The 21,119-nt window shown below is 45.3% G+C and overlaps 1 protein-coding gene across 3 annotated transcripts in view; it reads left to right on the plus strand.

Moving 5' to 3' along the window:
- The window catches only part of NDUFAF2 (NADH:ubiquinone oxidoreductase complex assembly factor 2), a 118,718-nt gene that overhangs the window by 53,165 nt on the left and 44,434 nt on the right, over positions 1-21,119 (plus strand). Inside the window, exon 2 of one of the 3 annotated variants that reach the window (XM_075589738.1) lies at positions 17,615-17,699. The exons of 1 other annotated variant lie outside the window; for it this stretch is intronic. In XM_075589738.1, coding sequence (XP_075445853.1) covers positions 17,615-17,699 — 85 coding nt within the window. Of the gene's footprint in view, positions 1-17,609; positions 17,700-21,119 lie in introns of all 3 variants that reach the window. One more of the 3 variants, XM_075589729.1, reaches the window with a different exon arrangement.

Here is a 21,119-nt window from a genome sequence, read left to right on the forward strand (position 1 = left end):
GCACAACAGCCGTCCCCCTCACACAGCCTGAAGGTAAGAGGGGGACCTGGCTACATATGTATAATTGTATTTTGTATACAGCCAACAGTGTATGCAGCACTTTACAAAATTATAATACGAGAAAAATAAAGTACAAACAGTGGGGACAAGCGATGCAAGTAAATGGCAACAAGGTAAAAAGAGGCCCTGCCCTGAAGAGCTTGCAATTCTTCTCTAAATGTGTAGGTCCTCTCGCTGAAATAAAAACTGCAAACAAGATGTGGCCAGTGCCAAAAGCTTTTTCTATCTAGAGAACTGTGACATAGAGTACGTTCTAGGCTTTCAACAACAATTACAACTGGCCTCCTGTAATGTGCCTCTAATTCCCACAGTGGGGGGAATGACACACTAAGGGCCATTATGTCATTTGACTGCGCCACGCTTGTGTCAGTGTATCAAGGTGCTTTTGTTCCACATGTGACGGCGATGTTAGGATTGCTTTGTAAAGTGGATAGGGAGTGGGTTGGTTGGAGCAATAGTATAATGCGAGGTATCAATAAATGCATCCACAAAATTATGCGGGTATCTGACACATCTGCCTGATCTGAGTGTGTGGCGTTATGTCCCTCTATGCTCAAGAGATTGTGTCAGATAATATAACGCGTTTCATACTGTGACATAGTCCAAAGATGTTAGGCAGCTTTCTGCCCCATTTTAGGTCAGAAAGTGCAGGAATAGTTAATGATCCATTCCACAGCTTCACATTTACTCAGGCTGGTGGATGGAAAATCCAGACCACAGATTACAATGGGTCTAGTTCTCCCTCACCTGCTCTCCTAATCACTAGAACAGGTATTTAGAGCAGAGAGGTTTGCTTTTCAGTCTCTCTCCTTAGAGCCTGGGGGCTGGGGGTGTCGCTGCTCCCCGGACTCCAGTTCGGGGTGGATGGCCCCTTCAAGTATCACAGTACCAGAGGATTTGCCTGGACACTTGGGACCGAGTTCCCACCACGAACAGATAAGACAAACAAATCTTTATTGCTTATCTAAAAGACTATGCTTTATCTAGTGACCCTAAATGAGAGGGCCTTCTTTTAAACTGGGGAACCAGGTTAGTTGGCCCAGCAGCAGTTAGAGGCTGATTCTGATGTGTAGTTAGATCCCTGAATGGGATAGGATTTGGTTTATTTGATTTGGTTTGGTTCTGAAAAGTGACACTGTGTGAAATGCTATAACACTGATATGAGTAAACCGCCGAAGGTTAAATGTCTGAGTGCCTCCTGCCTACACATGTTAAAGCTGCAGTACCTTACTTGGATGAAAATAAAGCAGGCAGAAGCTTGAGTTAAGCAACGTAATACTTTGCATGTTACTGTTTGTTGTATAAATAACCCTAGAAGACTGTGTCGGGAAGAACCCAGACAGACGTCAGCGCTACAAAAGAGGGGCGTTCGTCACAATACATATGACACAAAAGGAAACTTTTGCTCTGCTTCATGGAGCAAACTGCACCATATTGACGCATATTCCTTGTAATGTTGTAGTGACAATGTTCTGTTTATCACTATGCAGTGCAAATTCTTCTGTGGGTGCAGGAGATGATAGTGGAATTGTTGGCACAATACCAGTGCCAGTCCTGCAGTGTTTTTCAGCAGCGAAGAGCAATGAATTCTTGTGGTTATATTATCATCAACTCTTGAAATAACAAAGTAGCTTTTAGAATTAGATAACACAAAATATAGGCAATAAACCTTGGAACAGTCCTGGATAAATATAAATGAAAAAGAACATTTTATCATCAATAACACAAGTGCTGCAGCAATCATTCATATAGCAGCATCGTCTTTTCATGCAATACATGGTACCAGAATTTACTGTCTCACTTATCTACACAAGACAAATGAGCAGCGCATCCCTGTACATCAACATTTTAACAAGTTTTATTAAGGCTTTTTTCATAACCTTGGACTGTTATTTATTTAAAAAAATTTTTTTTTTACATATCCCCAAATGTAAATATGAATACGTGAAATAAGATTATAGGGAGAAAGGGGAACATATCTGTGTGCTCTTTATTCATATAGAATAGTAATATGTTTCTTTGCATGTGTGATAGCAGCCCGGTGGGAGATGGTAAACTTGCTCACCCATCTCCCAATAAGAAATCCAGCGATGCCGTTGTAGCACCTCTCTCTACCCCCCCCTCCCCACACCAGGGATAATTTGTCTGGCTACCTGGTGTTGTGGTGCTCACCTGTAGGTTCTCAGGAGCTCTGAGCATCCGCCGGTAGTAGTGAAGATCATGGGGTCAGGCTTTTAGGGATATTTCTTTCTCCTTGATGCAAGGCCTCCATCCTGCAGGGACCCTTATAGAAACAGGGGTAACCCCCACAGGCAGTTCTCTCCTCCATAGAACACACAGCAGTGATGGTACAACTGGATCTTTATTGTGGCAGATGGTCATCTCATCTCCCATGCAAGAGTTGTACAATCATAGGCAGTTCTCTCTCCTACCCCTCACAGCTGGTATGTATCTTTCTGGACCAGAGCTTAGCTCGCAAGTCCCATCCCTGGAATCAGCCCAAAGAGCTTGAGGCCCCAAGAACCCTTCGCTCCCTTTCCCCCTGATGGGGTAAGGGGTTTTCACCCATTCCCTAAGGAGAGGCTATCTGGAACTCCACATAGAACAGAGCTGCCTAAATGTAGCAGAGAGCCATGTTATATACCCCAGGGGAGGATCCCACTCATTAGGCCCGGTAAGAGGGCAGCACCCCTCCAGGAAACCCATCCCCCATGGTCACATGCTCCGTCATATGCTTCGACGGTCCCAGCCAGCACCTGTAGACCACAACAAATGATCAACCTCATGGTGAACACACAGGATGACTCATGTTATGATGGACTTATACCCAACACTGCCTGCTCCTTACCAGGACTTAGTGTTAGGGCCAGAGAATTAAGTAGCCAGGGGGCACTAGGCTACACTGTGATAACACATCTGCTCACAGATCTAAATTCCACAGTGAAATCACTGTACTGGCATGTACAGTATAGCAAATGTTTTTTTATTTTATTTTTTTGTAGCAATCTTTTTGCATACCGCAGATAATTTTTATTAAAACCATAATGAGCTCGCGATTTTTACAGCATTAAATTGTCTGCCATTTGTGCATGGTAAATCTCTGTTTACTGAATAAGCCCATAAGAATGCAAAGGACTAGCCTGAAGCATTCTCCAAAAGAAAACCAATTATGAGCTGCCAAAGGTCCCCTACTTCAGAGCGTAAGACTGGGCCTCACACATGCGTGAGATCCCTCCTCACTAGGGATGCGTGGAACAGCCCAAATCCGGTTCCCGAAATTTCGTGGATTGTTTTGGCCAAATCCCCCCTCCCACCCCCTCACTAAAAGTCGGCTACGAATTGTAAACTAAAAAATCCGTATGGATTCTTTCAAATCCGTAATTGAACACAATCGGTTGTTGGATTGTTAAAAAGGAACATGCATACTTCAAATGTAATAAATGTCGGCAGTTTGTGTGTGTGTGTGTGTGTGTGTGTCTCTTTCTTTCTCTCTTTCTCTCTTTCTTTCTCTCTTTCTCTCTTTCTCTCTCTCTCTTTCTTTCTCTCTCTTTCTCTCTCTTTCTCTCTCTTTCTCTCTTTTTTTTTTTTTCTACCTAGCTGGGAGATATGCAAAGTATAATTGAGTCCCATCCCACACTTCCTAAAAGGATTTCTATACCAACTATACTGTCGCGGCCACCTTTATTCTAACACCCGGATTTATCCGGGCATTTTCTCCGTTTGTATCGGAGTTTCCCGCGCGGCGGCCGCATCATCAGATAAGTGCTTATCATTGAAAGCGCCCGAGGCGCGGGAAACCGGACGAAAAGCCACGCGCCTCCGCGTTTTTTAAATTCCCGCAGTGGCGGCCGCATTAGGATAAAGGCGGCCGCCACTGTATAGTGTTGATAATAAGTCTAAGGCAGCGGTGCGCAAACTGGGGGGTGCAAGATTATTTGGGGGGGGCGCAGGCTGCGTGCGGGGAAACCTGGGGGCGGGCAGAGCTGTGCAGAAGCTGCTTCCAGTTCTCTGCTGTGTCTGCCTGCAGAGAGGGCGGGGCCTTGCTGCGGGGCCTTCCCTGCACACAGACAAGCCCTCCTCCTCCTGTCTGTTACCCGCCCATTTTCTGCCGCACATGGGTGGACCTGAGCAGGCTTAGTTACTCCCTCCCCCAGGTGTGTGTGTGTGTGTGTGTGTGTGTGTGTGTGTGTATATATATAATATATATATATATATATATATATATATATATATATATATATATATATATATATATGTATATTTTATATATATATATATATATGTGTGTGTGTGTGTGTGTGTGTACACACACACACACACACACACACACACACACACACACACACACACACACACACACACACACACACACATAATATAGTGTGTGCTGTGTTGGTTGTGATTGAGTGGGTGTTGTGTGTGTGTGTGTGTGTGTGTGCTGTGCCTGTTGTCTGTCTGTGTGTTGTGATTGTGTGTGTGTGTGTGTTGTGATTGAATGCAGAGGTGCACAAACTGAGAATTGGTGATGTCACCGCTCTCAGCGGCAGCGTGGACGCAGCCTAATTTTGCAAGAGCGAGCTGTTGAAGTATGTAAGTATTTAGGCTGCGCTTATAGTGCCGGCAACGCGACGTCGCCCGAAAACAAATGCATTGTCGCCGCCGCGTGCGCTTATAGTAAGCGTGACGTGGCAACGCAATTTTTTTTTAAGCCGGCAGTATTTAATTTTTCAGGGGCTGTCGTCTCGTGACAGCCCCTGAACCAATCAATAGCCTGATCGCCCACGCCGCCGCCGCCGCAAAGCGAAATACAACTTTCGCTAGCGTCCCCGTCGCGGGCACTATATGCACGGCCTTAGACATGTATGTATTTACATTGTATACCGTTTTTTTAATGTGAATTTGATTACATCAGGCAGGGGGGGCCCGGGAAATTTCATGGATAAAAAGGGGGGCTCTGCATAAAAAGTTTGCTCACCGCTGGTCTAAGGCACCAACTTAATGACTGGAATGGTGTCGGACCCAACATGACTAAAATCCACAACTACTGCTTTTCTTAGCCACAGCTCTAGACCAAAGGATCAGACTAAAGGAACCGACCGATCCCAGTCGGATCCAAATCCGCAACAAAATCCATCTCTACTCCCCTCTGGAGCAGAGGATCTGTGACTGCAGAGAGATGGGGAGTGTCTGCTGTGGGTAATGAAGTATGTGGGCAGGGGAATTACGTATGTGGGCCAAGTTCAGAATGTATGTCGAGCCCTCCCGGTACAGTGAGATGCAGTCCTAATGTGTGACACTTGGCAGGACTGTGTGCATTTAGTGTATTGCTGATGAAACATATTTTATATGAGCCAACTTTTAAAGGAATAGGAATTGTCCTTGTTTTACTGTTGCAACTGAAAATATAAAACATGGTAGTTCAATATTTTATTTCAGTTACTGACCAGTTTCATAGAAGCGTTTGCCTCAGGAATTAGATTATATACATAGTTACCTACTGTACAAGGGAAGACAAGGACAAGTAATACTGCTCTTAAAGCGACATCGGTGATAAACAGATCCTGAATAAAACAACCAATTTGTTGTATTTGTAATTATGGCATCTATTTAATTTTTTTACTTTATGTATGGTATCAACTATGTAATGTGTGATGTTACAAAATACAGGGGATTTTGGATATATAACAAAAGACAAAAATACCCAATGCTACATCCAATGTGACAGAAAATACATATGAGAATACAATCATTTAAGTATTTTACTAAGTAAGGGTCATTTAGTTAAACCCTTTGGCCAATGCCTTATAAGCCTGCAGCCACATCACGGCATGACCACTCTGCAGGTCCTAACACTACCTGTGAGTATTCTCATTTACCTCTGCAATAGAGGGAGAAAGGTCTAAGGGTTTGAGCTCCCCACTTTTTAATTAGCAGTTTTTTTTTTCATGTACTGGTACTTATGCAAGACTGGTCTATTGAGATATTCTCCCTTCACTGTAGAGGAAAATGAGAATTGTCACAGGTAGTGTTAGGACCTGCATACTGGTCATGCCGTGAAGTGGCTGCAGGCTTATAACGCTTTGGCCAAAGGGTTTAATTAAATGACCCTTATGAGAATACAAACATTTAAGTATTTAACTTTATATTTTTTTGTCATATTGGATGTAGCATTGTATATGTGGTAGTGGGCTACTAAGTAATCCACAAATCCGGTGCTAAAAAAACTTTGAAGTTGAATTTGAAGCTGGACAATGGCTGTGCTCTTTAGAAATAAACACTTTAAATCTTAAATGGATGGCATTGAGTATTTTTGTCTTTTGTTGTATACATTTGGTCACACCCAGTAGCACTCCTATTGACACACACAAAAATAATAATAATATATGTAAATGTACTGGGTTTGAGCTTACAGGGATTGTGTCTTTGATTTTGGATATATACGTTTTACATTTTGGTGCAATTATTTATTATTATTATTTTGTTTACAGCTGCGTACTTTTTTTTTTTTTTTTTCCCTCTCCGGTTACATTTATTGGGTCTGGATACGTGGGCAAACTGCAGTCTCCATTCTTATAGTCCAGTTCTGAGAGAGGAAGCTACTCTCATTGCCTTGTTTGGGATTAGTCTTCCATTTGACTAGCTTGGATGTACTGATGTAGCGGCCGTTATTCGAACACTTAACGCGTCATGTACATCGGAATCCCGATTTGAAACCGCGGGATGAATTCCAGCCTCGCCGCACTAAGATGCGAGCGCGGCGAGAGCAGAAAAATGAATTTTAGTGTTCTGGCTATTAAAAACATGAAGTTGACACCGTAGCACAGAAGCACATTACTGTACACTTTACAATTCATCCATTTTATTGCAAACGAAGAAACCGAATCCATAAAATTCAAACAAAACATCCGCGATAAGCGCGGGTGCCTGGGGCGATTGGCCGCGTTCATGCTGCGTGGGGAACAGCAGAGAACTCAAAATCGGTGCCGTGATGTGTTCAAATAACGGCCGCTGCATCCGTAAGATAGGACCATGATTCTTAGATCAACTGTATTTTAATGTGAAATGTATCAAATTAGTGTTGCGGTTGGCGATCACTGGTAGCTGTCTTCTAAAACATTTGTACATGCTTCAGCCAAGATTCTTTTTAATGTCTGTAGGGATGTCTTAGTTTGCTTCTCTTCGCTGCAGCGTGTCTCCAGAGGAAGTGTTTTGTAAGGTTCCGCGGCGGCCCGACAGCATAGGGCACCGCCATGTTGTTGCGTAATAGTTAGGAGCACTGTCAGAGCGGCGAGAGGTCGCGCATGCGCAGTGCAAGCGCGCGAACGGTTGGCCAATAAGGAAGAGGCTCAGCCAGTAACTACAATTCCCAGGGGCCTTAGCGAAGTCACCTGACGCCAGGGAGCGAATAGGAGGGCCGGATTCGCGGGCGGCAGGAAAGGGAAGCGTGGGGGAGAGACCACACTAGCCAAAGGGCACCGGAGGAGCAAGGGGAGAGGTAATGTGTGTGTGCAGGGGGTCAGTGACCCACCTGCGTAGGCAGATTCCCCCTCAGGCCCTAGTGTATTCCCTGAGTCACCATAGCTTGTGGTGCTGCAGGGACGCCCTATATTGGTAGCGACACATGCCCCTTACTGCATAGACAGACAGGGACATCGTATCGCGGAGCTGCGGTTGGTGACAGACGTTTGGGCCCAGACTGCTGTGCATCATCCACTGCTCGTGAGAGACTGCGCTGGATCGACGGATCCTTTGTGAAGTTGTTGCCAGTCACCACAGTGACCGGAAGGTATTTACTAAAGTGCACCAACACCGGTCAACAGGCGCTGATCCCGAACACTCTTTGGGGACACCAAGTGGAGTGGCCAAAGGACTGAGCCTATATACATAATTACAGTTAAATGGATACGGTGTGGGGGAACGCAGTGACGGGACAGTGACATTTCTCCTTATGAGAGTGGCCGAGCCACTAGGGTTATATTATAAGAATTTGGTTGATGTGTTATATGTGTGTTATTGCTATATCCATACGATAAGGTTCTATCAGTACTTACAGTAAATGGTTACAATGTGAAGTGTGTTGCTATTGTTCTTACCCAGGGGAATCTTACGTAATGAATCTACAACTGAATCTACATCTAGTCTCTGTGGAGAAGATCGCGTGAGAGCGGTGTCATCATTGCGTGACCAAGCGCCTGAGTCACGTGACTGGAAGTGTCGGTAACGTCGGGTGGAGCGAGGAACACGGAGAGTACTCTGAACGCCACAGTGGTTATATACCAGCTCCCCTTATACCTATTGCTATACTAAGGACACTCCTGATTGTGGCTAGACCTAAGGGAGGTCTGTGGACTTCGTATTATCGGACGATTTCACTGCTGCTGTATAGGAAGTGACCTGCTGTGAGTCTGATCTGCGATCCTCAGTTCCAGCGTGCGGTAACCCACCCCATGATTCGTTGATTGCTTGTAATTTCTTGCTTGATGTACGCAGAACTTTAATCTTTTAATATAATTTTTTATAGTACTTACTTCACTATTAGCGTTGTGTGCTGTTTTTTTTTTTTGTTTGTTTAATTTTCCTAGTTCCAGGGGTGCTGAGCCACCCCCCACTACGGCTGCAGACGCTATTTTGTACACCTGTATTTAAGGTTATATTACATATATTTGCACTATTGTTCACTTGCACTTATATGGGGCTTTTTAGTTTATTAACTATTGCCTCTACTTCACGTGTTACCCAGTTTTAGTTGCGCACTGTTCCCTTTTTTCTGTTTTTAACATAGCTCTTGGTTGGTAGCCCCATATTTTTGCGAATGCTTTGCTCTGCTTTTTACCCATTTGGATCTCTCTAAATCGTGATGAAAGTCCACGTCCATTGTACAAGTATATGTCCATATCGTAAAATTCGCCTGGATTTTAATCCAGGAGTAGAAAAGTATGGCATCTTCTTAAAAGGTGGACAACATCTGTAGAAATCGTCAAAAAAATAAAATAAACACGGGGAGTGCAACTCCTTCGTGTAACAAAGTAGAAAACTATTTTTAATATAGGGGAGGAAATAAATATGCACTCACAATGTTGCAATATATTAAAGCATATAAAGTGAATCTTTCACAGTTACCAGCCCACTACGTCCCTGGAGGGGAAAAGTGGTTGGCGCCCGTATAGATTGTGCACTCAATGTGCAGCTCTATATCTCCATAAAGCATCAATACGTATTTGTTTGCAAATGCTTTTCCACGTGTAATACAGACGGTCTGTATTTCCTATCCCACGAAACGTGATAACGTATATGGCGTGGTCTATGTTTTCCTAACGTGTTTCATCACATAAGCGAAACTTCAGGAGGATCTGGTGTCAACCACCCTCCCCCAGAGACTATGCGGGCTGGAACTTTAAAGATTCACTTTTATATTCTTACAATATATTGAACATTGTGAGTGCATATGGATTCACTCCCCTATATTAAATATATATTTTTTACTTTGTTACACTATGTACTGTAGCATGCGTTTTAGGTGTTTCTTATTTAGATGGGGGTTTTTTGTATATGGTGCAGATTAATTAAACACAGAGGGTCTTGCCGATAGGGCGTTAATCGGCATTAGCTTAATGGCCACCACTATCGGCTGTAATACCTCGCATCAGAGCATGTTCAATCCTGGTGCAAATATCACTGTCTGTACTTTAAAATTGCAGGCCAGCATATAAATGATCAACATTTATGCCTATATACCATCACTACTTGACTACACTACACTACAGTGTCCCAGTTCTACCTACTTGACAGTGGATAAACTGAAGACCTTGTTGCCCATCTGGATCTGCAGGATTTGCCCTGCAGACCCATATTCCTGTCACTCATCTGGCACAAAAAACAGCTACAGTATTTTAGAACTGTATGAATGTATCTGTAACTCTTGATTCAATGTGCTGTATTACTGGGTGCACAACTGTACCTGTATATTTATTTCTTTGTTTCCTTGGTGTGTTTATGTTGGGGAGTGGGGAAGTGAATGGGACATTGTTAGTGTGGGGAGAGGTGTGTACTCGGGCCTGAGGAGCTGTGACTCTGAGGGCAGGGCCATTGTTCAGCCCAGACTCTGAGTCATCCATCTCCACAGTAGGTATCCTGCTGAAACTGGAACTTGAGGTCTTGTTCTAAGCCCAAAATGACTCGGGTCTCCTTGGTCATTTTGAAATTTCCACTCTCCTTGGGCTGTCTTGAAGCACTGTCCCTCCAACGGCGCTGATTGGCCCATCACAGGCATGGCCTTGCTCTGTGATTGGTAGATTTAGCTCGCTCTGTGATTGGCCCATGTAGCATTTGTACACTGATTAGCTTGGCAGCCCACCTCCATAGTTTCAAATGGAGGCCAAGGTCTATGTAAAGAGCTTCCAATCTCCCTTCCAGAGTTCATCTTGAGTTCCTGCAGAACTAAGCGGTGTGACCTGAGTCTTTGTAAGAGACACACTGGAACGAGGCTCAGGGCCGATCTGAGCTGGAGATTCAAACCTGCTTTGTGCCCTGGGACTTGTATACTTGCTGGAGACGCGGAGAACGAGAGAATTGAGCAGGACTTTGGAGTTTGCTTCCTGGCAAACTGCACCCCCGAGGTCTAGGAGACCTGGAACCTCCTAGAACCTGCATCCCTGACGTCTGAGAGGCCTAATACCCCTACCGACGGGGATGTACTCCTGGGTAGGCCTCAAACGTGGGGCTAGTGATTCAACCCCCCTCCCCCCCATAACGCCCTGGTTTTTCACGTATAAGCTCCGTTTGTGTATTGTGTTTGCTGGCTCTGGACGGAATAAATACTCTATCAAACTGCTTTGGCCTGTTTGGTGCCTTTTGTGTTAAGTTCTGGTCTCCTGTGACCGTACCTATTCCATATTCTGCATCTAGACTTGGCAATACCCTGATGTGAACATTTTGCAATTCCACTGAAGATGAAGTAAAATTAGATCCGTAGCCCCTTTTCTGCCCCTAATATAATTACAATATGTAGCCCCCTCATAAGAGCAAAGGGGTTACTTGGGCTTGCAGCTAACTGAATCCTGAGGAGTCATTAAGGTTAAGCTGAGAGAGTGACTGCTTTTGGCAGAGTAATACATTTAATGAATGATTTTAGTCTTTCACTGGAGGGCAATGTATTTTTGGCCTCAGCAGCACTGGTTAATTATTTAATGTAATATATATTACCAGGAAAGATGCAATGATGTGCACATCTAATTTTCGAGCATGTCCTGTCTAGCTGGTTGTTGAAACATAAAAAATGGGGATGTATAGTGGTCAATATTTAAAGTGTTTTTTTTTTTTGTTTTTTTTAATGTAAAGCACATTTATATTGTAAGATTACTAAAGTTTGTAAGCTCGTTGTGGCAGGGACTCATTTTCCTAATGTCACTTTTATGTATGAAGCACTTATTCCTATTATGTCACGTGTGTTTCTGAAGTACAGCGCTATATAAATAAAGACCTACATACTGTGGCAAGACTGCCTCATTGTAGGGTCAGAGTGTCCACACAGTGTATTTTAGGCCTTATCAAACTCTTCAGTGTGTAGCACTGTTTCCCCCAGCCTCTGGGAGAACCACTCTATTGCTACAGTGTGTTGCTGAGGCATACCTGTTAGGTTCAGGAGATCTGAGCTGTCTGCGGTGATATGGAGACCAGGACATGCTTTTGGATATCATCTGTAGTTCTTTCCCTTTGGTGTTCAGCGCCTCCAGCTTCAGGGGGCTCTGGTAGTACCAGAGACAGTCCTCTCGGAAGCACATCAGTCATACACACCATGCACTGACTCAATCCAGGCTGGTGTATGATTAACAGAGGGGCTTTATTTAGCAGTCACTGCATAAGATCTTTACAGCGGTGCAAGGGTTCAGAGTGTTCCAACTTCTGGATGGTGCTTGACCCTGATAGTATGTGGTCATCTACCAGATCAGATGTTCTCTCAGTCCCCAGGATTGAGAGTGGGCCTGCTCATCCCGCCATGGGAGAGACTCACAGCCCTCTGCTTCTGTTCTCCTCAGAACCAGGAACAGGACTTCTTAGCTTTGGCTCTGCCTCTCATCAAGAAGAAACAGAAGGGGTGGGCTCATGGTCTATACCTATCCCTGATAGGCTTACACAGGCCATGAGTCACCACCGCACTCCTGTCCATCAAACCTGTTATTGCCTGCATCTAGCAGGAACTTGCATAACAGGGGGAAAGACGGGTAGAAAGAGACATACCCATTTACAAGTGGTTTATTTTTTCACATCAAAAACATGGTATTGGTGAAAAACACCATCACAGAGCAAAAAAACAAATCACAGAAGCCTACTCCATATTAGGGACACTATCTAAACATAACAGTTTCACAATCTGACTGGCTAGCTAGACTAGTCCCAGGCTAAACACTACAAACTATAGAGTAAAAAATATATAGTCATTAACTTGCGGTGCTGGAAAATCCATGCCAGGAGTCTCCAGCCAAACCCTCTGGATACTACGACACCTTGCAGAAAGGCAGCTTTGCTTCCTCGGCTTTCTGTAACTGCGGTTTCTGGGTGTGCGTCCCAGGCACGTCCAGCAGGCCCTTTGTCCAGCAGGCCCTGCATCCAGCAGGCCTGGGAAACAGTACCAACCAGCGTCCTTACTGGTTAGGGAAAGTCTCTCAGCTTTGGCAGCTTGCTGGTTGCCTTTTTAAAAAACCCTTGCAGTCAGGAGTTCAGTCTGCCTTAATTAGTGCACCTACTGCTTACATCTCCAGAGCAGTTTAATCTTCTGCCTGCTGGAAAGCATACATATTGAACCTATCTCTGTCCTACACAGACAGTGACTCTGTCACAATACATGCATACATACAAACGCCAACCATATTGGAACAGTGTGTTTATAATTTGACCATATCCACCGGGCTTGGAATAAAAAAAAGGTTGTCCACTGGGGGTAATGTGTGCAGCTGAAAGATTTGTGGCTCTGGATGGGATTGTGGGCAGGGCCGCCAACAGACAGCGTGTGGCCCAGGACAAGCATTTTAAACAAGTGTGTCGGCGGTATAGCAAGCCACCCCCATTTCACACCTCACGATCCCTCTCTTCTCCCTTCCCATGAATTTCTCTCCCTTCCGTCTCACCCCCTCGCATGTTTATCTCCCCTGCGTCTCACTCTTACTCCCTCTTTTCCTCACTCGCTCCCTCTCTCCTCTCCCTCTGTCAATTACCCCATGCTCACTCATTCCCTCCCCCCTCTCACGAGAGAGAGAGAAAGATAGTTTTTTTTATATGTACACACATATAGATCTATATCTCTATATTAGAACCCCCCCCCCCCCCCAAAAAAAAACATAGAAAAATACCACCAATACATATAAAAATACAGACTTACCTTGGGTCAGGCCAGGCCGGTGTCTGCAGGGGTCCGCTGGCTGGGGGGGGGGGGGGGGCCCAGCCGGTGCTGCTGATTTCCTCTGGCCAGGCCCTTCTGCCGGTTGTAGCCGGGCCCCGGCTCTCAGCTGCCTATAAGCCTCTTCCTTTCTCTGCCCCACACCGCCGAGCTTCCATTGCCGGTGCGCGACGGGCTCTTATGCAGAACGCTGCAGGATGCTGTGACTTGTTTCTCGCTTTGAGCATATTTCACCCAGTACGATCTGCACTGGCTTCCAGTGATCTTCCGTGTTCGGTTCAAGTTGGCTGTTATGGTCTTTTAAACCTTGCAAGGCCAAGGACCTGCCTACTGTATCTGTAGACTCTTTTGATGCATGGGGGGAGGGTGGCAGGGAAGGGAGATACCATGGAAAGTATCAGATCATCAGGGCGGGGCTAAACCTCTCTGCGTCAACGGTACTGCACCCTACGCAAGGCTGACCTTCTCGTGTGCAGCTTCAGAGATCTAGAACTCGCTACCGCCAGAGTAGTATATCGACTTTACCACTGTTTCTTCCTTCTGGATTTTCCTTTCTAAGAAGATAATTGTATATAATTGTTTTTTTTTTTTTTCCTTCAACTGACTGTAAAGTATTGTGGAGGCGTGTTTTTACTTAAAAAATTAAATGATGATGAGGTTCTGCAGCAGCCGCGGTCTTCGCTGGCCCCTGTGGGGGACGAGTGGCTTCTCACAGTAGACCGGTGCAGGCAGGTATATATGTTGGAGCCCTATATATCGAGAATAAGGTGGAACAAAAAGTATTGGGTCATTAAGAGAGATCTCCAATTCCAGCTTTTGCATTTAGTTTATCTATTCTATATAATGTTGTTATTGGGAGGACAAACCCGGTGCTTATTGTTGAGGTCCAATACCTGAAAAGGTTTATATGTACCCACTCTATTGGTACATATGGCACAGGTCTCTACATTTCTGGGAAATTATCGGTCATCATGATTTCAACTTGTGTTTGTGCTTCAGTCACTTTTTTTTCTTGTATAGTCTTAGCAGTGTTCACGATCATACTGGTACATGAAATTATTTTCCTTTTTGTTTACGTTACTAATATATCTTTAATTATCCGTAATTGTTTCTGCGATAGAGATTTTTTTCAAAGCTACCATTTCAACAACTCTCAATCTTGTTTTGCGTGTACAAGGACATTTTACCAACATGTATGCTGGTGCTGACAACATAGGGAGTGACCATCAGGTTCTTTGCGGGTAATTCCCCCGATCCTGCGTTACCTGCTATTCACATCCGTGGCAGATAAACAGTGGATCAGGTGTGTTATCCCGCAATGGAAATAAAGCGAATCTCCCCCTTAGTAGTGGGTGAATTACAGACGCCCGTCTCACAATCTAATGTGATGATTCCTGAGAAACTTGGGCGCATCCTGATTGCTCCCACTTTGTTTCATGGGCGACACTTTCCGCTGTATATTTCTGCCTGCTACAAGGAATAATATTTGGCCTCCAAATAGCAAAAGCTCTAGAGAGCAAACCATAAAAATGGATGAACTGCTTTACAGATGCAACCGCAACAATTCAAAACACCCAAAAAAACAGACCTTGCCTCTTTTGTGAAGTCATTTTCTAATAAACTTCCTCTCTAATGAAATAAAGATTCCTCTAATTACTCACAAGGGAAGCAAAAGAACACAAACATTTTTGATCATAACTTTTTAATTTTATTTGAAAAGAGCATTTGAAGCCGTTGTTGTTGTTCACTAATCTCTCTAAATGACCATGTTGCAATATAAAACAATGGTGATTATTGCTTCATTATTTCAATTGTCAGAAGTCTTGTCTACCTACACAATGAAGACCTCAATATCTTCTAATTGACACTGTTACCGCTGTTGTCCCTCGCGGTGCACACCCAATGCAGTCTAACTACCTCCAAACACGAATACAGAAACATATATTATGGAAAGTGGCTCTCGGGTTAGTTATTACATTGATTTAAAGAGGAACCGGTGCCAGAAGCACACCTTCCTGCCATGTTCTGTTCAAGTTTTATATATTTTTGCCTTTCTAGTAAATAAGCTCCTGGCAAACAATTCCAAGTATAGATCGGCGGTTATTCACTAAACTGTGATTGTGACGAACGGGGCACTACCACACGGAAAGTCTGAAACGTCTGTTGAAGCCCTGATGGTCATTATTGCCATTTGAATCATCCCCTTTAATATCGCTGTATAACGGAGCAGTTCATTGTCATGGGGAAATCTGCCACAGAAACATGAACAGGTGGTTTCGTTGCACCGCTTTAATGCCATCGGAAGAAAATGCTTGACCAGGCACCTGCTCTTGTGATGTGGCTGCAGTCTGAGGCACTATTCATTCCTCAGCCAGTCGCATCTCTCCATTCTGCTGGCAGCTGTATCATGCCTCTGGGCTCGACTCCCGAGCAGGCTGACAATGAGGCGTCTGCCTCCCTTTGATCTTCCGCTTTCCTTCAAGTGACCTTTTCTGACAAAGAATTTTGTTCCTTTCTAATCCATCTGAGGATATGAATTCCTTTAGGCTCAACATGACTCTTTCTAGTTCAAAGCAATGCTAATTCACAATGCAATTTTCATTCTCAATATTGTACTGTGCAGCCATATGTTAAAACGTCTTCATCTTGTAAGCTCATTTGAGCAGATCGCCCCCCAGCACTGAAGGGGTTACAAAGATTGCAGGTTCACAAACCATTATATGTCATTCATTATTCTTTGTCAAATATTACATTTGGATCCTTTGTTTCGCTGTATCTATATCCAAAGCGAAGGATTCTCTCCAGGTTGGAGAGTAGGTAGGAACCCCCCAATTGTGTGCACTTTAAACCACAACCTTTTTGGAGTCGGAAGGGTGCCTGTGTTACTTATTTAGTTAGCCACTCTCATCCAAGTATCACAGACATCCTTCCGCACCCATAGGTTGCGGTATAAATTAGCTCCATTGTATCACTGACGGTTTTTACCATTATTGAACCATAATTGCAACATAGTTGGATACCGAGTGTGCACAATTGGGGGCGCTCCTATTTACTCTCCACCCTGGAGAGCATCCTTCGGTTTGGACCCTTTGTTTCACCGTGTTCACCCTTCCCTTAGTGTACCTATCTTTCGACTTCATTGGGGTTGAGCGGGTATCTCCTTTCTCTGTTTCAATTGGATATAGATCCACCTAAATGTAGGAGCTTTGATGTGTTGTGAGCTTCCCGCAAAACATTATTGCAATGCCTGTAATACAAACTGGGAAACTCAAAGATGGAAGAAGGTTGTATACCAGCCGAGGGAAGTCTGAACAGCCCCTTGGCCTCTTTTGTAGCTTTTTAAAAGTTGATGAGATTTGTCCTGCAACAATGCATTGTATCCCCCTATTGCAGGTGACACATCACTAGCGCACTAGGGTTCACATACATGTAGACAGCTCAGGCCACACCTGTTTATCACATTATAGGGTCCGCATTAAATAAATATTTCTACCACTTCTACCGCCACAATAGCAGTGGTTCATTTTCCATAACCAAGTCCCATGACCTTCGCTTAATATTAGGAATTGGTAGCAAGCTGACAAATAGACACGTTAAAGTACTAATTGGTTAGAAAACTGGAGTAATATGCTGTACTAAGTGGTAAATGTTTGTAGATATTTACCTACAGTCCGTATGTCATCCAAATATTTGCAGATAACTGTCCCTCTGATCAGTGTGTTGATCAGCTGAGCACTGCAAGCTTGAAGGAGAGAGACATACATCTTTTCTCATTCCCACTGAGCTTGGATAACTGCTTTGCCTTGGGTTTGCAATGCTTTGCCACTGGTGACTTATCAGAGCCCATTGGGGATTAAGTTGTTTCTTCAGTGACTCCCTATCTCAAATCTTCCATGCATATATAATGCCCCGTTGCTTTAACCATTTCCCCCCCCCAGGTTACACAGAAATTTTTTCCAAATAACATTGAGCTTAAGTGAAAATGTTCCTAGATTGCTGTTTTCTTGACTGTCGTGTTTTTATATTTCTTTCCGAGCTGAATCTTGCGCATGATGATGAATTACTACGAAGATATTAAACAAAATTGCAATTGTGTTTTGAGTTAAAAACCTAAAAGATATATATTTTTTTTTTGTTTTTGTTTTTTTTTTTAAAGGGCAGACTGTTCGACAAAGAAGAATGTTTGATCCCGTGCATAAAAAGGCATACGAATATGAGCTGGGCCACATTCCTACAGAATGGGAGGGTAATATTCATTTCATTTTCTTTTCCTCAAATCAGTAAGCAGTAAGCAGTATTCACTGAGAATTATACTTATATACAATACTGTAAGTGTATAAACAATAACTTCAGAAGCAGAGACCCTTTAAACCAGATACCAAGATTAAGGCAAGATTGGTTATGGGGTCTCTATAGTTGATTTTAAAATTGTTAATTGTGATACACATCTATTCCAATCTTAAATAATAAGTATTGTCCTGGACATTAATACACTTCTGAATGTACAGTAGCATTGATTACACCTGCATGCTGCTTACATACTATAACGTGTGGTTTTATTAACTAAACCTTACTGTTTGTAAATACAACAGCTGTGCTATATGCACAGGGAGACGGTGAGTGTGCATAAGAGGACACTTAGGGCCTCATGCAGAGAGCATCGTTATTTCAAAACTCGCCATTTTTTGTTCAATTTCGCGCAGAAACCGGCAGAAAATGGCGAGTTCCGAAAAACGCGCCATTTTGTTTTTTCAATTGCTAAAATTCGCCTCGCGGCTGGCGAGAACCTCCATCGCGCCATTTTTAAAACTCTCCGAATGCAGAGAGGTGCGAACGGCAAGTAGCGGCTGTTCGCGCCAAAAAATGGCGCGATTCTCGCATTTTTGCCGCGCCACGAAAATATGGCAAGATGGCGCTCGCCGACTATAGTAAAGGGGAAAAAAAAGGCGCGAATTTGTTTTTACACGTTTCTGAAGCGCGCATCTCGCCAATTTAAACTCGCCACACGCATCCATGTTAAACATAGCAGAATTCGCACTTTTCTGCATATGGAGAATAAAACTCTCCAAAAAAGGTACTTTTTATGAAATTCGCCATTTTTAAAATTCTATGCTCTCTGCATGAGGCCCTTAGTGTGCATTTTCAGGTAGGTTACTGCAGTAATGACAGATCCTTGTAAGGTTGTGGACATCAATCTAAAACAAAACAAATGGCAGTCCTATAGCTCCAGTACGGGAGCATGGTGCTGAACATGGGGTTAAACCCTTAACGTTTAGTGATCCATATTAAAGATCCATTGTTTTGCAAAACCACAGTCTGACTTTGTGGGGCCATATTTACATAATGGGGATATGCCATAGGACGCCTACCCATGCTGCATGACACCTGATGTTTCATTCACTTGAATTGCCTACGTTTTATAGTCCTAAACTCCTGTGCCATAAAGTCGCTTCCCGTGCTGGGGGACACCACCTGGCCCATGCAAGAGGTACTGTAGGGTGATGAGGCGCAGAGCCGCTTGGTAAATCTGGGCCATAATAGCTGAGGTTCCATTCGCATTTCGGTGAAACGTTGTCCGTTGAGAGACCTATGTAGGGCACATAAATGTTTATCCAAGATGGGCAAACCAAAAAGATTCCCGTATATATCTCGCACTCATTCAGTGAAATATATGAAATTTAGGGAAGGACTCAGTTGTCTTCGGGTGAAATGCTCAAGTCGCCAAATAGGTAACATATCTCCCAAATGTACTAAAAAAATAAAATTTTATTAACATATATACAAAATTAGTGTGTTATTACACTAATTTTGTATATATGTTAATAAAATGTTATTTATATATGTATAATGTATATATTTATATATGTATAATTTATATATGTATGTGTGTGTGTGTGTATGTGTATGTGTATGTGTATATATATATATATATATATATATATATATATATATATATATTTCTGAAAGTGTTGTATGCGTGTCTGGTTGTCCTGTGCCTCAGGCCAATGAGATTGCTCCCTTGGCCGCCTGCCCCCGCACACACCTCTCATTGGCCTGAGGCGTAGTGACGGGCCAAAGGTCGCTCTCTCTCTCTCTCTCTCTCTCTCTCTCTCTCTCTCTCTCTCTCTCTCTCTCTCTCATGCACGTGGGAGCGGACGGGTGAGTGATCGAGCGGACGGGCACTGCGGTTGGCACGCCCGCCTCACAGCCCCCACGCCGCCGTCCTCCCCCCTCCCAACAGCTGCGGGTGCCTCACAGCCCCCACGCCGCCGTCCTCCCCCTCCCAACAACTGCGGTTGCCACGCCCACCTCACAGCCCCCACGCCGCCGTCCTCCCCCCTCCCTACAGCTGCGGCTGCCACGGCCACCTCACCTCACAGGCCCCGCGCTGCTGTCCTCCCCCCCCTCAACAGCTGCGGCTGCCCTGGCCACCTCACCGCGCCTCACAGGCTCCGCGCTGCTGTCCTTCCCCCTCCCTACAGCTGCGGCTGCCACGGCCGCCTCACAGGCCCCGCGCTGCTGTCCTCCCCCCTCCCTGCGGCTGCCACGGCCACCTCACCGCGCCTCACAGGCCCCGCGCTGCTGTCCTCCCCCCCTCAACAGCTGCGGCTGCCACTGCCACCTCACCGCGCCTCACAGGCCCCGCGCTGCTGTCCTTCCCCCTCCCTACAGCTGCGGCTGCCACGGCCGCCTCACAGGCCCCGCGCTGCTGTCCTCCCCCCTCCCTACAGCTGCGGCTGCCACGGCCGCCTCACAGGCCCCGCGCTGCTGTCCTCCCCCCTCCCTGCGGCTGCCACGGCCACCTCACCGCGCCTCACAGGCCCCGCGCTGCTGTCCTCCCCCCTCCCTACGGCTGCGGCTGCCACGGCCACCCACACACTCGCCCACTCACTCACCCAGTCACTCAAGTCAAGTCACCCACCCACCAGTCACTCAGTCAAGTCACTCACCCACCCACCCAGTCACCCACCCAAGTCACTCAGTCACCCACCCACCCACCCACCCACCCACCCACCCAGTCACTCAGTCACTCAGTCACTCAGTCACTCAGTCACTCAGTCACTCAGTCACTCAGTCACTCAGTCACTCAGTCACTCAGTCACTCAGTCACTCAGTCACTCAGTCACTCAGTCACTCAGTCACTCACTCACCCAGTCACTCAGTCACCCTCCCAGTCACCCACCCAGTCACTCACCCACTCACCCAGTCACTCAGTCACCCACCCAGTCACCCACCCACCCAGTCACTCACCCACCCACCCAGTCACTCAACCACCCACTCACCCACCCACCCACTCACTCAGTCACCCACCCAGTTACTCAGTCACCCAACCACCCACCCACCCAGTTACTCAGTCACCCACCCAGTCACTCAGTCGCCCACCCACCCACCCAGTCACCCACCCACCCACCCACTCAGTCACCCACCCACTCACTCAGTCCCTCAGTCAACCCACCCAGTCACTCACCCACCCACTGAGCTCTGAAGGGGGGGGAAATTGGACATGTGAGAGGGGGGGTGGGAACGGAGGTGTGAAGGGGGGAAGGGCCTGTGAACGGGGGGGGGGAGGGGGGAACCCAGCTATTAACACGGGGGCCACATTTTTGTGCAGGGGGGCCCCGATTGCTGTTAACGGGGGAGAAAGGGGAAGGGGGGGAGAGAGAGA

This window comes from Ascaphus truei, chromosome 1 (assembly GCF_040206685.1).
Source record: "Ascaphus truei isolate aAscTru1 chromosome 1, aAscTru1.hap1, whole genome shotgun sequence".
In the NCBI taxonomy this organism is placed as follows: domain Eukaryota; kingdom Metazoa; phylum Chordata; class Amphibia; order Anura; family Ascaphidae; genus Ascaphus; species Ascaphus truei.